Source organism: Dermacentor albipictus, chromosome 8 (assembly GCF_038994185.2).
Source record: "Dermacentor albipictus isolate Rhodes 1998 colony chromosome 8, USDA_Dalb.pri_finalv2, whole genome shotgun sequence".
Lineage (NCBI taxonomy): Eukaryota > Metazoa > Arthropoda > Arachnida > Ixodida > Ixodidae > Dermacentor > Dermacentor albipictus.
This window is the reverse complement of record NC_091828.1, coordinates 76280047-76296189: the sequence shown is the minus strand read 5'-3', so window position 1 is coordinate 76296189 and position 16143 is coordinate 76280047. Positions and strand designations below refer to the sequence as shown.

The following is a 16143-nucleotide window of genomic DNA, read 5'->3' as shown; positions in this document are numbered from 1 at the left end:
ATTGCGTATACAGGGTGGCCAGTTTCTCTAGAACCATCTGACCACCATCCTTCAACGAATCTGCTGTTACCTGATCCTCCGCAGCTGCCTTCCCCCTTTGCATAGCTCCTAGGGCTTTCTTTACTTCTTCTCGCGTTACCTACGGGATTTCGAATTGCTCTAGGCTGTTCTCTCTTCCACGATCGTCGTGGGTGCTACTGGTATATATAAATCTCTGTAGAACTCCTCAGCCACTTGAACTATCTCATCCATATTAGTAACGATATTGCCGGCTCTGTCTCTCAAACGCACACATCTGATTCTTGCCTATTCCTAGTTTCTTCTTCATTGCTTTTAGGCTTCCTCCGTTCCTGAGAGCCTGTTAAATTCTATCCATATTATATTTCCTGATGTCCGCTGTCTTACGCTTGTTGATTAACTTAGAAAGTTCTGCCAGTTCTATTCTAGCTGTAGGGTTAGAGGCTTTCATACATTGGCGTTTCTTGATCAGATCTTTTGTCTCCTGCAATAGCTTACTGGTTTCCTGTCTAACGGCGTTACCACCGACTTCTATTGCGCACTCCTTAACGATGCCCATGAGATTGTCGTTCATTGCTTCAACACTAAGGTCCTCTTCCTGAGTTTAAGCCGAATACCTGTTCAGTAGCTTGATCCGGAATTCCTCTAGTTTCCCTCTTATCGCTATCTCATTGATTGGCTTCTTGTGTACCAGTTTCTTCCGTTCCCTCCTCAAGTCTAAGCTAATTCGAGTTCTTACCATCCTATGGTGACTGCAGCGTACCTTGCCGAGCACGTCTACATCTTGTATGATGCCAGGGTTTGCGCAGAGTATGAAGTCGATTTCATTTCTAGTCTCACCTTTCGGGCTCCTCCACCTCCACTTTCGACTAACCCGCTTGCGGAAAAAGGTATTCATTATCCGCATATTATTCTGTTCTGCAAACTCTACTAATAACTATCCTCTGCTATTCCTAGAGCCTATGCCATATTCCCCCACTGACTTGTCTTAGCTTGCTTCTTGCCTACCCTGGCATTGAAGTCGCCCATCAGTATAGTGTATTTTGTTTTCACTTTACCCATCGCCGATTCCACGTCTTCATAAAAGCTTTCGACTTCCTGGTCATCATGACTGCATGCAGGGGCATAGACTTGTACCACCTTCAATTTGTACCTCTTATTAAGTTTCACAACAAGACCTGCCACCCTCTCGTTAATGCTATAGAATTCCTGTATGTTATCAGCTATTTCCTTATTAATCAGGAATCCGACTCCTAGTTCTCGTCTCTCCGCTAAGACCCGGTAACACAGTACGTGCCCGCTTTTTAGCACTGTATATGCTTCCTTTGTCCTCCTAACCTCACTGAGCCTTATTATTTCCCATTTACTACCCTCTAATTCCTCCAATAACACTGCTAGGCTCGCTTCACTAAATAACGTTCTAACGTTAAACGTTGCCAGGTTCAGTTTCCAATGGGGGCCTGTCCGGAGCCTGGTATTCTTAGCACCCTCTGCAGCGTCACAGATCTGACTGCCGCCGTGGTCAGTTGCTTCGCGGCTGCTGGGGACTGAGGGCCGGGGTTTGATTGTTGTATTCATATGGGAGGTTGTGGCCAAGTACTGCACCAGGGTGGCCAATCTTGCTCTGGTGAGAGAGTGCGTTACCGGTTCTGGTCACCGGGATCAGGCCGCATTCCAGGCTTGTTTGTGCAATTTTCTCAACACACGGTTTTTTTTTTGTATTTTCCGGTTCAGAATTGCGCGGCACCGCGATTTGAACCACGGTCCTCTTGCACGGGAGACGGATACTCTACCGTCCCCGCAGTAGTTAAATTAAAAATTAAATAATGGGGTTTTACGTCACAAAACCACTTTCTGATTATGAGGCACGCCGTAGTGGGGGACTCCGGAAATTTCGACCACCAGGGGTTCTTTAACGTGCACCTAATTCTAAGTACACGGGTGTTTTCGCATTTCACCCCCATCGAAATGCGGCCGCCGTGGCCGGGATCCGATCCCGCGACCTCGTGCTCAGCAGTCTAACACCATAGCCACTGAGCAACCACGGCGGGTCCCGCAGGAGTTGTACGCCTCATTTAATCTACAGTGGTGCCCTATTAGATCAGTCAAGGTTGACCAATCTGAGCTCGGTTATACCGCACGGATGGCACTCGGCTAGAGAACCTGGTATTTAAGACTTGCACATGTGTCGCCATACCTAATTGAGGATGTATATAATTTTTTGTAGGAGGGTCCCCGTACAGTCACAAAATAAAGGAAAAGACAATAAAAAGAAAGAAAAAAAGAAAAGAAAACTAACATGAATGGTGATTTGAACTCATGACCCTTGGATGTTGCCTGGAAAGATAGCTCAATCGGTTGGTTCGTCAGGCCCCAGGTTACTTTCAAGCGCCATAGCTCCTGCTCCGAGCCTCATACTTACGTGGAAAGGGACTGATGTTGTCCGCGATAGCCGCGAAAGGCATACTTTCTTGGAAAAAATGGCCGCCCGAGGAGAGGAGCGAACTCGAGTGGCTTTAGAGACTAGGAAAACTGCCTTAAATTATTTAGACCAGGTAGTCAATCTTTATTGCTATATACTTAAGTAGGCCCTAGAAGACGCCATCAAAAGCCATGACGTCACAGCAACCAGGCGCGTAACTTAAAGGAGGCATCGCCACCCGCCTTTTGTTCTTGCGCTTTTTCTCGCTTACTAAGCGTCTTATTGTGCTAATAGTGGTCTTTTTGGTGTCGTAGAAAGGTAATTTACTGATGGTGAACAAATCATGTTTTTTCTCGTTAGTGTCCCTTTAGTAATTATACCGAGACTAGCACAAGGTTCAGCGTGCTACTTCTCAAAATATTGAAGGGCGATCTATACTGTACCAATTGTCTTCGCTTTAAATCTTATTTCATGTGCAATTCACAGAATAGTGATATCGTCCTTCTTTTCTTGCTGAGTAACAGTGCTGTAAAGGTGACCGTTCGCTTTTTGAAAATTTGCTATTTCCGAAAACATTTATCCCAAATTTTCGATTTAATTCAAAAATCCGCTTCGAACAGCAACATGAATCTAACTTTCTTTAAGTACATTTAAGTACAAGAAACCTCATCAAATTTTGTGCAATGGTAGCCGAGAAAAACGATCTTTCCTTTACCATAGACAGAAAAAAAGCGGTTTTGATCAGAGAGCAGACGGGTATTGCCGATATTCTAATTGGCATTAAAATAAAAATAGAGCCTGGCAGGTCATGTAATGCGTAGGTTAGATAACCGGTAAACCAATATGATAACAGAATGGGTGCAAAGAGAAGGGAAGCGCAGTGGAGGACGGCAGAAAACTAGGTGCGGCGATGAAAATGGGAAATATGTGGGCGCTATAGTTTCAATCGGTTGGCGCCGGACAAGGCTAACTGGAGATAGCAGGGAGAGGCCTTTGCACAGCAATGAAAATAAAATAGGCTGATGATGACATTGTCACGCGCTAAGGAAAAAGTAAGCAACAGACCAGCAACCAGGCACGAAAAATGCCAGGCAAGAAGAGACGGTTCTCCAGCTGGCGCGGGAGCTTTGACTTCGTCGTCTTCTTCATCGTTTTCGCTGGGCATGCAATGCCGACTGTTTGCTGGATCAAAACTCCAAGTAGCATAATAAAGGAGCCCACAAGCTAAAGATTTTAGCTCAGGGGCCGCTGCCATCTCTCTCTTTTCTCCTTCTCTTATTCGGAACGCATTCTGTAACTAATAAACAGCCCGTTATCTTCCATAAGCATTGCAGGTGCCGCTCAACCCTATTGATTCCTCCTACTGTCCGCTATGATATCGCCTAGCCACGTTTGAGCTCCAATAGCGACTACGTATATCGTTCACGAGGCGCACGCAGTGTTGTATTTATGTTCCGCGTTACAACGTGGCTGGTGTGGCAGCCTCCATTACCTGCCGCGCCATTTTTGTCCTCTTGCAAGGCGCAAGGCTGTCCGACACACTACGTTGTGACATGATAAAGCGCAGGGCCTATATTTGGCAGCGTTCGCTTTCATCACGTGGTGTTGTTTTCCACATTTTTTCACACATCGCAGCTGGCAACAGATATTACACTTACGGCTGCTGAAGGTCCTCACACTTTCTTTGCACACTTAGCATGAAAGGTGTACGTATGTTGACGCAGTTCCTTCTGGATCAATACAACTGGAAGTATTTCCCATGCCAAGTGACCACAGGAGGGCGACTTATGATAACCTAATGTGACACTGCCCTGGCGGGCAAGCAGTTCCAAAGCTAAACAATTTATACCCGAAATATTCCCGCCCCCGATGTTAGAGACACCTCGAGCTCCCGTCTCAGACAACGCCCTGTGATGTCTAGTTTTCGAAAGACCCGTCACAATTGAAGCACTAACGCCCAGCACCATGTGCTTGCATGCCTGCAACGTCTTACCTGAACTGAACTAAAAGAAAAAGCAAAGACAAGGTTCGCGTGACAGGTTCAAACGAGCGAAGTTTTGCCCCACATTTTACAGGCGCAGTAATGACCGATATTACTCCCTGCAATCTCCGTTCGTTGAAAGCGCATGACTATTGGACAAGCGAATGTGCTGGCTCATCGGCGGTCGTATATGTATACTTTTCCCTTTATTTTATTACTGTGATATTAGCACAGCAAATACGAAACACATATTAGGCTTTTCGCGCTTCGCAATAACGGCGATCTGAAAGCGAAGTTATAAGTGTTTTAAACACCTGGAATGCTCCGATCGCCTCCGTAGTTCCTTCGTAAATCTGTCTTAAATGAGCGAAATCGCCTCGGAACAATAAATGTTTGCATCGCCTATTATACCTGTAACATCGGATGCCATTTGGAACGGCTTTTCGGAAAGAGACGTTTGTAAAGCTGATTTCAAGTTGAGGGCTGAGCTTTGTCGAACTTATTTTTTCCGGACATCCTTAAATGACAGCTGCTGTGGTAAGATATTCGCGTAGTAAGGCGCTTTAAAAGCGCGCCGAAATTCCACGCTAGTTGCCACTCCCGGTCTTTATAGTGGGCCGTAGGTTTTCATGCTCCGAATTCCTTTGTTATATGTTCATAGGAGAGCTCACCATTATGAGTGATCTGTGCTACTCCTTCTTTCTTAGGCAAACAGTACGTATAAAAACAGGGCGGCTCAAGGAATTCTTGTGCTTGGCGCATTTCTTGTGCTGTACTTTGTGTCTCAGAAAGCTTTCTTTCTCGCATGCCGATAGCAACCGAAAAGGAGCCGCCGAAACCACTGACGATTACTAAGAAGTTGACCCCGTTGCCGCCCATATTGCCGCCCACGTTGCCGCCCACGCTGCCGCCCACGTTGCCGCCCACGTTGCCGACCCCGTCGCCGGCCGTGTTGCCACCCACGTTGCCGACCCCGTCGCCGGCCGCGTTGCCGACCACCCCCAGCTCGACGACGACAGGTAAGCTGAAGATACCTTAAATCGTGTAGGCGTGCACAATGAACATACCGATGTTTGCTAGAGCTTATATATATATATATATATATATATATATATATATATATATATATATATATATATATATATATATATATAAACGAGAAGAAACAGGGTTAACCGAGGGACCCGATATTTATTAGTCATATAATGAGAAGCCAACAAACACCAACACCAAGTACAACATAGGGGAAATTGCATGTGCTTAATAAATGAAATAAAGTAATGATAAATTAAGGGACATTAAAGTGGATGAAAAAACAACTTGCCGCAGGTGGGAACCGAACCCACAACCTTCGCATGTCGCGTGCGATGCTCTACCAATTGAGCTACCGCGGCGGCGTTTCCCCATCCACTTTCTTGGGTATTTATGTGTACTAGTAGTACCCTGGGAGTGTTAGCCAGCGCCCCCACTCACAGACCTTGGCGGCGGACGTGCAACGTCTTTTTTGCCGCAGGCGTCACGAGAACATGATCTTTTCGGGTGAAGGCAACTGGTCAATAAACCCACATATGCTACCTGAAGGCATCAATGTTGCTGGATTCCCTTTCCCTCTTTCTTCTCGTTTATTACGTAACGAGGGTCTCGAATCCGGCAACATTGATGCCTTCAGCTAGCATATGTGGGTTTATTGACCAGTTGCCTTCACCCGAAAAGATCACGTTCTCGTGACGTGTGCGGCAAAAAAGACATTCCACGTCCGCCGCCAAGGTCTGTGAGTGGGGGCGCTGGCTAACACTCCCAGGGTTCTGCTAGTACACATAAATACCCAAGAAAGTGGATGGGGAAACGCCGCCGCGGTAGCTCAATTGGTAGAGCATCGCACGCGACATGCGAAGGTTGTGGCTTCGGTTCCCACCTGCGGCAAGTTGTTTTTTTCATCCACTTTATTTCCCTTAATTTTTCATTACTTTATTTCATTTATTAAGCACATGCAATTTCCCCTATGTTGTACTTGGTGTTAGTGTTTGTTGGCTTCTCATTATATGACTAATAAATATCGAGTCCCTCGGTTAACCCTCTTTCTTCTCGTTTATTACGTAACGAGTGTCTCGAATCCGGCAACATTGATGCCTTCAGGTAGCATATGTGGGTTTATTGACCAGTTGCCTTCACCCGAAAAGATCACGTTCTCGTGACGCCTGCGGCAAAAAAGACGTTCCACGTCCGCCGCTAAGGTCTGTGAGTGGGGGCGCTCGCTAACACTCCCAGGGTTCTACTAGTACACATAAATACTTAAGAAAGTGGATGGGGAAACGCCGCCGCGGTAGCTCAATTGGTAGAGCATCGCACGCGAAAGCGAAGGTTCTGGGTTCGGTTCCCACCTGCGGCAAGTTGTTTCTTCATCCACTTTAATTTCCATTAAATGTATGGTTTCTTGATTCCATTTACTAAGCACATGTAATTTCCCCTATGTTGTCCTTGGTGTCAGTGTTTGTTGGCTTCTTATGATATGACTAATAAAACTCGGGCCCCTCAGTTAACCCCCTTTCTTCTCGTTATATATATATATATATATATATATATATATATATATATATATATATATCTATATATATATATATATATATATATATATATATATATATATATATATATATATATATATATATATATCGGTTATATATAAACACGCAGGAAAAGAAGCAGTTCTGGGTCCGGGTAAATATTCACCGTGAAGTGAATATATATATATATATATATATATATATATATATATATATATATATATATATATATATATATATATATATATATCAGAAAAGAAGCAGTTCTGGGTCCGGGTGAATACTCACCGTGAAGTCGATGCGCCTAAGAAGCGGTTTCGTTACGTTTCGGCTGGGGTCCGGCCTCAAATCAGATGAAGCCCGGACCCCGGCCGAAACGTCAATAAACCGCTTCATACGCACGTATACTTCACTATACATATATATATATATCGAATAAATCAACACCCAATGACGCCAACCAAAACCACAGCATGCTTGGCATTTTATTTGCAATGTAGAAACAATAAATAAAGAGACAATCATTGCCGTTTATTTGTCAGTCCTCTGTTTGTATTAAAATAGAACATGTATTTCACCCTAAGGTTTTCTTTGAGTCATCGCCTCTTCTTTTTATGTGATTGTGATTCACGAATATTGGGCCCCAATTTTAACCTTCTCGGGGTATACGCGCTGTTTCACGTAACTTGAATGACCGATGTAAAATGAGTGGTTGAGCGTAGCAGGCTAGAACCAACGACATATGGTTTGCCGTCACAAGCCGCTCCTGATTTTTTTTTTTAGATTCTGCGTGATTACTTTCTTAACTAAGAACAATTATTCATGTTCTTAATATTCACTTTAGAGCCAAGTGCGTTTCATTACGTCTGCAGGTGGTTCAGAAGAGACAAGATTCCCTCTTTGTGGCAATATAAGGTAGATGCTGCCAGGTGATATTTCGGCGTTTAGAGAAAGCCCGCAAAATACGAAATTAACCAAGTGACGGCGATCATGCGCTATGTCATTGCAGCCCTCTCGGCCATGCTTCGAGCGTAAGAACCACTCGCGTGGTGAGCCTAAATCTTATCAGGGACGACGGGGCTTCCTCTCGGCTTGCAGTGACGCAGTGTGACGCATGACGCCGATGCCTTTTAAACCCGCGGGCGCTCACTTCGCTAGCAATCTGCGCTCAAGGGTATTTCGCTGGAAGCTCCGTTCAGAGCGCTGCAATACGATAGCCCATGAGGTTGGTCACGTGGTTTCATTACGCATTTCGCGGGAGTTACTTAAACGGCGGAAATAATTGTCACGCGGCATGTACATACGCACCTTGTGAGAAAAAACAAAATTGGACGGGTCGTGGCCTGATCTCCTCTACCACGTTACGGAACGCACCTGGCCTTAAAGTGAAACAGCCTGCAGATAGCGTGCAGAAAAAAAATCGTTCTTTCGACATTGCGATTGAAATGAGTCATTATTTCAGTTTGACGCTGGTCTGCCTTCATCCGACTTAAACAACGGCTCCAAAAAGATTATGTTTGCACACACACACACACACACACACACACACATATATATATATATATATATATATATATATATATATATATATATATATATATATATATATATATATATATATATATTGTTGCGTGCGAAGGTGACCGTTTGTAACCCTTACGGATGAAGGGGACCGTTTACTTTAAGTCGCGGAGGTGAGCGCAAGAGCGGTCAGCTGGTTTATCAACTGAGCGTCGTCCTCCTCTTCCTTCCTCCACCCGGGACCGCAAGCACGTTCACTGGTCTTCGTTTTCTTCATGCGTAACATTCCTCTCGTCGCAGACGAAGCCCACCGGGCGAGTCAATCCATGTGTCTTGACGTGAACAATTTCAAGCGGGCGACATGGACCACTTGTGTCTTGGCAGCTCTTCTACCACTCGCCGTGAGGCGAGCTATGTTATACGTGACTTCCGTGAGTCTGTCAATAATCACAAACGGTCCATCGTAGGTGGCCAAAAGCTTTTGGCATAACCCGCGTTTCCGTACTGGAGTCCACAGCCAGACTAAATCACCAGGGCGATAGGTTACCGGACGGTGGCGAATGTCGTAGCGTGCTTTTGATCTGTCCTGCGATGCCAAAGTGCGCCAACGAGCAATACGACGAGCTTCTTCGGCGAGGCAGAGAGTCTCGGCAACAGTGGGATTTTCGTGACTGCAGAAGGGGAAAACAGTGTCCATTGTGTACCGGGGTGGCCGTGCGTACAGCAGGAAGAAAGGGCTATAGCCGGTGGTCTCGTGCTTGGCGGTGTTGAACGCGTACGTGATAAAAGGCAGTACGTCATCCCAGTTCTTGTGGTCGGATGAAACGTACATAGATAGCATGTTTACAATTGTTCGGTTGGTGCGCTCCGTAAGCCCATTCGTTTGTGGATGGTATGGTGTCGAGTGACGCAAGTGCGAATCACACAAACGAAGCAGCTCCTCTACGACGTCTGCTGTGAATTGTCGTCCACGGTCGCTGATGATCACGCGAGGCGGACCATGTCGCAGGATCACATATTGCAGCAGGAATGTTGAAACGTCAGTGGCAGTTGCGGAGGGCACTGCCACCGTCTCGCAATAGCGTGTGAGGTAGTCGACGCAAACAACTATCCAACGGTTTCCCTTGGCTGATTTTGGAAATGGGCCTACAAAGTCAATGCCCACTTGTTGGAAAGGCGTGCTTGGAGGCGGGATCGGCTGCAGAAGACCTGCTGGAGCAGTAGATGGCCTGTTTGTGGCGCTGACACTGCATGCAGCTGGCCACATACGTCTTAACAGATTGTCGCATTCCAGGCCAATAAAAGCGTTCCTGAATCCGGTAGAGCGTCCTCGCCGAACCTAGATGGCCAGACGTAGGGTCGTCGTGCATAGCACTCAGAATCGCTGTGCGAAGGCTCTCCGGCACCACTAGGAGAAAACGTGCGCCAGTGCTGGAAACGTTCTTCTTATAGAGGAGTCCATCACGTACACAGAACTGGTTTGCTGTCGTCGAGGCGGTCGTAGAGGTGAAGAGCGGTATTAATTTATCGTCTTTTCGCTGTTCGGTTTTGAAGCAGTCGACGTCTGGAAAACGCGGCGACACAGAAGCCACGAGGTGATCGAAGTCGTCGGCGTCACAGTCCGTAGTACTAAGTGGCATACGTGAGAGACAGTCCGCATCAGCGTGTCGTCGACCACTCTTATAAGAGACGGTGAAGCTGTATTCTTGCAGTCCGAGCGCCCAGCGCGCAAGGCGGCCACAAGGGTCACGAAGATTCACAAGCCAACACAATGAGTGGTGGTCGGTGACCACCGTAAAGGGGCGTCCATACAGGTAAGAACGAAACGGCTGAACCGCAGATATTACCGCGAGGCATTCTTGTTCCGTCACAGTGTAATTCTGCTCTGGCCGACTTAATGAGCGGCTTGCATATGCGATCACGTGTTCACGGTCACCGTAGCATTGAACTAGGACGGCACCAATACCTATGCCACTGGCATCCGTGTGGAGTTCTGTCGGAGCTGAAGGACTGAAGTGTTGAAGAACCGGTCGTGACGTCAGCAGGAATTTCAACTGACGAAAAGAAGAGTCGCACTCCGGAGACCACTCAAAGGGGGTGTCCTTTCGTAGCAGGCATGTCAGCGGATACGCAACGTCGGCGAATTTAGGAATAAATCGGCGGAAATAGGAACAAAGCCCCAGAAAACTACGGAGCTCCTTGACACAGCGTGGTGCACTGAACGCTTCAACGGCTGCTGTTTTCTGGGGATCAGGGCGGATGCCATCCTTGTCGACGAGGTGCCCAAGCACAAGGGTTTGGCGGTCTCCGAAGTGCCATTTCTTAGAGTTTAAAACTAGACCAGCGTTTCTGATGCAGTTCAGGACAATATCCAGACGCGAGTTGTGTTCGCTGAAGGTGCGGCCAAAGATGACGACGTCGTCGAGGTAGCACATGCAGATGTTCCATTTCAAGCTACGCAATACAGTGTCCATAAATCTATCGAAAGTTGCCGGAGCGTTGCACAATTCAAATGGCATCACATTAAATTCGAAGAGCCCGTCAGGGGTTACAAAGGCAGTCTTTTCCTTGTCGTCAGGATGCATCGGAATTTGCCAATAGCCGGATCGTAAATCTACTGAGGAAAACTAAGAGGCGGAATGAAGGCAGTCTATTGCGTCATCAATACGTAAGAGTGGGTACACGTCCTTTTTTGTTACAGCATTCAAACGGCGATAGTCGACGCAAAATCTCCAAGATCCATCTGTTTTTTTTTTTTTTCACAAGAATCACTGGAGCTGCCCACGGACTTGCTGACTCTTGTACGACTCCCTTTTTCATCATTTCGTGCACTTGTTCGTTGATAATCTGGCGCTCTGATGGTGAAACACGATATGGCTTTTGTCTAATCGGATTTGCCGAACCCGTGTTGATGGTATGGCGCGTTCGAGACGCAGGGATTGCAGGTATATTGTCCTTCTGCGCAAAGTCGAATACCGAAACGTGCTTCGAAAGCACACCCACTAACGTTCGGCGTTCACTCGTGCTGAGCAATTTATTTACCATCGACAAAAGGGCCGTTTCCGAACTGTGGCCATCAGGTTCTTCCGGCACATATGTACGTTCAGCCACTGATAAGGACGCGTGTTCCCTGGCGAAGGCTAATTTCATGCCATCTGATAGTATAACGGGCTCCTTAGAACAGTTTACGGTCCATAAGCCAGTGCGTCCGCCTTTGATCGACACCACACAATGTGGCACCAACACATTCTTCTTCATACAGTTAAAGTGCATCGGTTCTACGGTAGCTTCGAAGCAGTGGGAATCGGCGCCGCAACAGACAACGGGAAGGCAAACGGTAGATGATGCAGGTATGACCGTATCACCACAAACACACAGTGCAGTTTCGCGATCTACAGGGTTCTCCAGGAGTCCTGATGGAATCCTACCACTTAAGAATACTTTTCCTGAGCGGCAGTCGACAGTAGCACCACACTCCCGCAAGAAGTCCATGCCGAGAATAACATCATGAGTCGACCGAGGAATAATTCCAAACTCTGTCGTAATAACATGGCCTCCCAAAAATACGTCAGCACTACACACACCAATAGGTCGCAACGGCTCACCACTCACTCCACAGAACTTTGAATCTTCGTCCCATTTAAACAAAACCTTTCGCCCTAACACGTGTTTAAAAGAGACACTCATGACCGAAATTGTTGCGCCTGTGTCCACCAGAGCCATCACAGGGACATTATCTACAAGCACGCGCACTTTGTTTTTCAGCATCAACACAGGAGGTATTTCTGTCAGTAGCATGTCTCCGGCGACCTCACCTCCATCGGCCGCGCTAGCTAGTTTTCCGGTGACGAAGGGGACGCGGTGCGACGCAGCGGTGAGGGAGAACGGGGAGCACGACGTTGCGGCGGGGGTGTCAAACTTCTGTCAGATGCTGGGGAGCGATTCCGGGAGCTGCTCGGCCAATACTCATCGCCAGACGATACGTGTGCTGGCCACGGGGCACCGTGTGGCCGTTCGGAGGGCCGAGAAAACTCTGACGGCTGGCCATACCACGTGGTCATACGCTGGTTGCAAAACCGCGATATATGACCCGGGACGCCACAGGAATAACACACCGGGAGAGGTCGAAACCTTGGTCGTTCCTCGATGAAGCGGATATTACCATTTTCCCGCGTGTAGTGGGTTGGTTCGTGGCGTGTGTCACGAGGATACATCGGGCGTCGAGAAGGCGTGCGCTGAGTGCGTTGGTCATAGCGCGGAGTCGGCGGGCGTGTTGTCATCCTCGACTGTGGGGCTGCGCTGTACTCCACGGCCGCTGCGGTAACCATCGGTTGCCAAGGGGCCGAATGTTGCGCCGTCATAGCCTCTCGCGACGTGTACACGCCATGGTGGTCAACAGTCGAATGCAACAAACCTTCGCGGCGGGAAAGTTCCTCGCGGACAATCTGTCGGATGGTCGAAGGGAGGTCGAGGCAAGGACTCGTGTCCACACTGGCAACCGTCGTCACGTTTGCCAATCGACCAAACTTTGGCGCAATCCGACGCATCTTGAGCGTTTCAAAAGTTCTGCAGTGCCGAATGACGTCGGACACAGAACTGAGGCTCTCCTTTCCAATTAGAAAATTGTATACATCCTCAGCCACTCCTTTCAGCAAATGTCTGACTTTATCTTCTTCTGACATGCGAGCACTGACCACCTTGCACAGCTTTAATACTTCTCCGATGTATGTTGTGCATGTCTCACCTGGTAGCTGCGCCCGTTGAGACAGTGTCTGCTCCGCACGCTTCTTTTTGGCGACTGAGTCCCCAAAACAAGCCTTTAGCTCGTCCACAAAATGTTCTCACGTCGTAAGCGCGTCCTCGTGGTTCTCATACCACACGAGGGCGGTATCGGTCAGGGAGAACACCACGTTGGTGAGCTGAGCGGTTGCATCCCACCCGTTGGATTTGCTCACTCGTTTGTAGTGGACGAGCCACTCGTCGGCATCTTCCCCCGCTTTGCCTCCGAAGGTGGGTGGAACTCGGTAGTATGGCAGTGGACTGCTAGGCGCTGCCCTCGGAGTGGCTCCTTCTTCTGGCATGTCGAAGATGGTCACGGCTGATGGCGGGAGGCCGGCAAGTCGACGGCTTCGACGAAGCTGCGGCAGTGATGGTTCCGTTGTTGTGAGCGATACCCCGCACCTCCACCACTTTGTTGCGTGCGAAGGAGACCGTTTGTAACCCTTACGGATGAAGGGGACCGTTTACTTTAAGTCGCGGAGGTGAGCGCAAGAGCGGTCAGCTGGTTTATCAACTGAGCGTCGTCCTCTTCTTCCTTCCTCCACCCGGGACCGCAAGCACGTTCACTGGTCTTCGTTTTCTTCATCGTAACAATATATATATATATATATATATATATATATATATATATATATATATATATATATATATATATATATATATAATGAGATAGGTGGTAGTCTTTTTTTTTCATCTGACATACACATTGCCAATTAAATGACCATATTCATGTTTACTCAAGCAGGTAATTAAGTGTTCGACAGCAAATGGCGATGCGCATACGATGATGAACTTCGCTTATGGTCATTGAAGGCAGCATGTTATCTAAAACACATTTACGAACCACACCAGTCGAATAATAATAAAAATAATAATATGAAATATAATTTATTATTATTATTATTATTATTATTATTATTATTATTATTATTATTATTATTATTATTATTATTATTATTATTATTATTATTATTATTATTATTATTATTATTATTATTATTATTATTATTATTGCCATATCGTAGAGGATACAAAGAGGTTCAGGCCCGTCAAAGCCAACAGGAGGCTGAAGGACTGGGCCCGGCAGTTTACGGCAGAGGTAACAAAATGGCGGCAACAAACAGAACATTGATTGAAAGGAACAATTGGATCAGCTGAAGACATAGAAAAACTAAGCAATCACCAAATCAGTACCAAGGACGGCAGTGTTAACTCCAAGGAAACAAAACTCAGAATATATAATCTCATACTTCTAAGCACAGCCGTAAAAGCATACAACAATCAACACAATGTTCTCAAATGCTTTTTTAGGTTCCGCATAGAGGTTACAGCAAAAAGATCTTTTGGTAAGCCATTAAAAATGGCAGGCACATAAGCACACCGTCTTGCCTTTCCATATTTTGTTAAGCTCAACGGTACGTAATATCGAATGGTCTTTCGCAAGTTCCGGTTAGCATCATATATAATTAAAAAATCTGAATTCCAAAAGTGGCGATGAACAACCGCTTGTACGTAGAGAGAACGGAATAAAGGTAGACGTAAGAACCGAAAATGTCCGCCCCGGATGGGATATGTCAAATATACAGAATGCTGTTTAACATGTTTTTTAAGATGCTATCAATTCGGCAATGCCAATGGGTAGGACATGACGCACATAATATGGTTCCATATCTAAGAACACTATACGCAAGTGCATAAATTATACTTTTCTTCACATATATTGGAGCCACAGATCTGATATGAAAGAGTAGCTATGAAATTTTCCGTAGCCTGGCACAAACGTACGCCATGTGGTCATGGCATGATAAATTGCTATCGAAAACCACCCCGAGATATTTGTACGAACTTGCAAACTCAACGGCTTCACAATGACAAGGGAGAGAATCATGATCATGTAAAAATACTAGTGTGTCTATAAGGGCTGTCTTTAACGGACTTATAAAACATATTATATTGGTTTTCTCGGTGTTCACTGAAATTACGTTCTCAGCGACCCATTTGATTACATGATTTACGTTTTCCTGCAACACACTAACTGCTGTCTCGTAGTTTATATGTCTTCTGAGCAAAACAGTGTCTTCCGCGTACGGAAATATTAAACACTTAGAAGTTAGACAAGTCATTTGTCAATATATTAAAGAGTAGTGGAGATAGAATCGATCCCTGTGGTACACCAGCCTTCACAGGCAGCTTGCTACTATATTCTGATTGGTTGTTTAAACTTACAATTTGAGAACGACTGCTGCAAAAATTCTTGAGAATCGCAAAAAAAGGAACCTCGGAAGCCTAGTAAGTATAGCTTTCTGAAAAAAATATGATTAACCGTATCAAAATCATTCTTAATGTCTAAAAAGAGAGCCCAGCTAAACGAGTTTTCCTCAAATGCTGCGTACAACTGGTCTGCGAATTCCTCCAGAAGATGTAGGGTGCCCCTTCTTGGAATAAAGCCGTATTGACGGATTGAAAAGACAGGAAATTTGTTTAAGAAGGACATCATGCATACAAATATAAACTTCTCTAGTACTTGGGAAAGGACTGGCAAAACAGAGATCGGTCTATAGTTCTCAACTGTGTTCTTCTGACCTCCCTCGAACAGTGGTCTTACAACAGCGGTCTTCAACTTTTCTGGCAAGACGGCATGTTCTAAGAAATCGTTAATCAAACAGAAGATAATGTCCGAAAAAGCGTCAAAATTCTGTTGCATCAATGCCGCCGATATGCCATCTATTCCAGCGGCCTTACTCCGCTTGAAGCTGAACACTAATCTGGCAAGATCTTCCTTTGATAACTTTGGAAGGTATGCGGAAGCTGAAAAAGATTCTTTTAAAGTGCATTTTACGCCTTGTCGTGCTGCTGCC

The 16143-nt window shown here is 46.1% G+C and overlaps 1 protein-coding gene across 5 annotated transcripts in view; it reads left to right on the top strand.

Moving 5' to 3' along the window:
• LOC135895841 (uncharacterized) overlaps window positions 1–16143 on the top strand; it is a 77080-nt gene that overhangs the window by 9548 nt on the left and 51389 nt on the right. For all 5 annotated transcript variants that reach the window (XM_065424055.1, XM_065424071.1, XM_065424063.1 and 2 more), the window contains exon 5: window positions 5237–5440. In XM_065424055.1, coding sequence (XP_065280127.1) covers window positions 5237–5440 — 204 coding nt within the window. The remainder of the gene's footprint in view (window positions 1–5236; window positions 5441–16143) is intronic.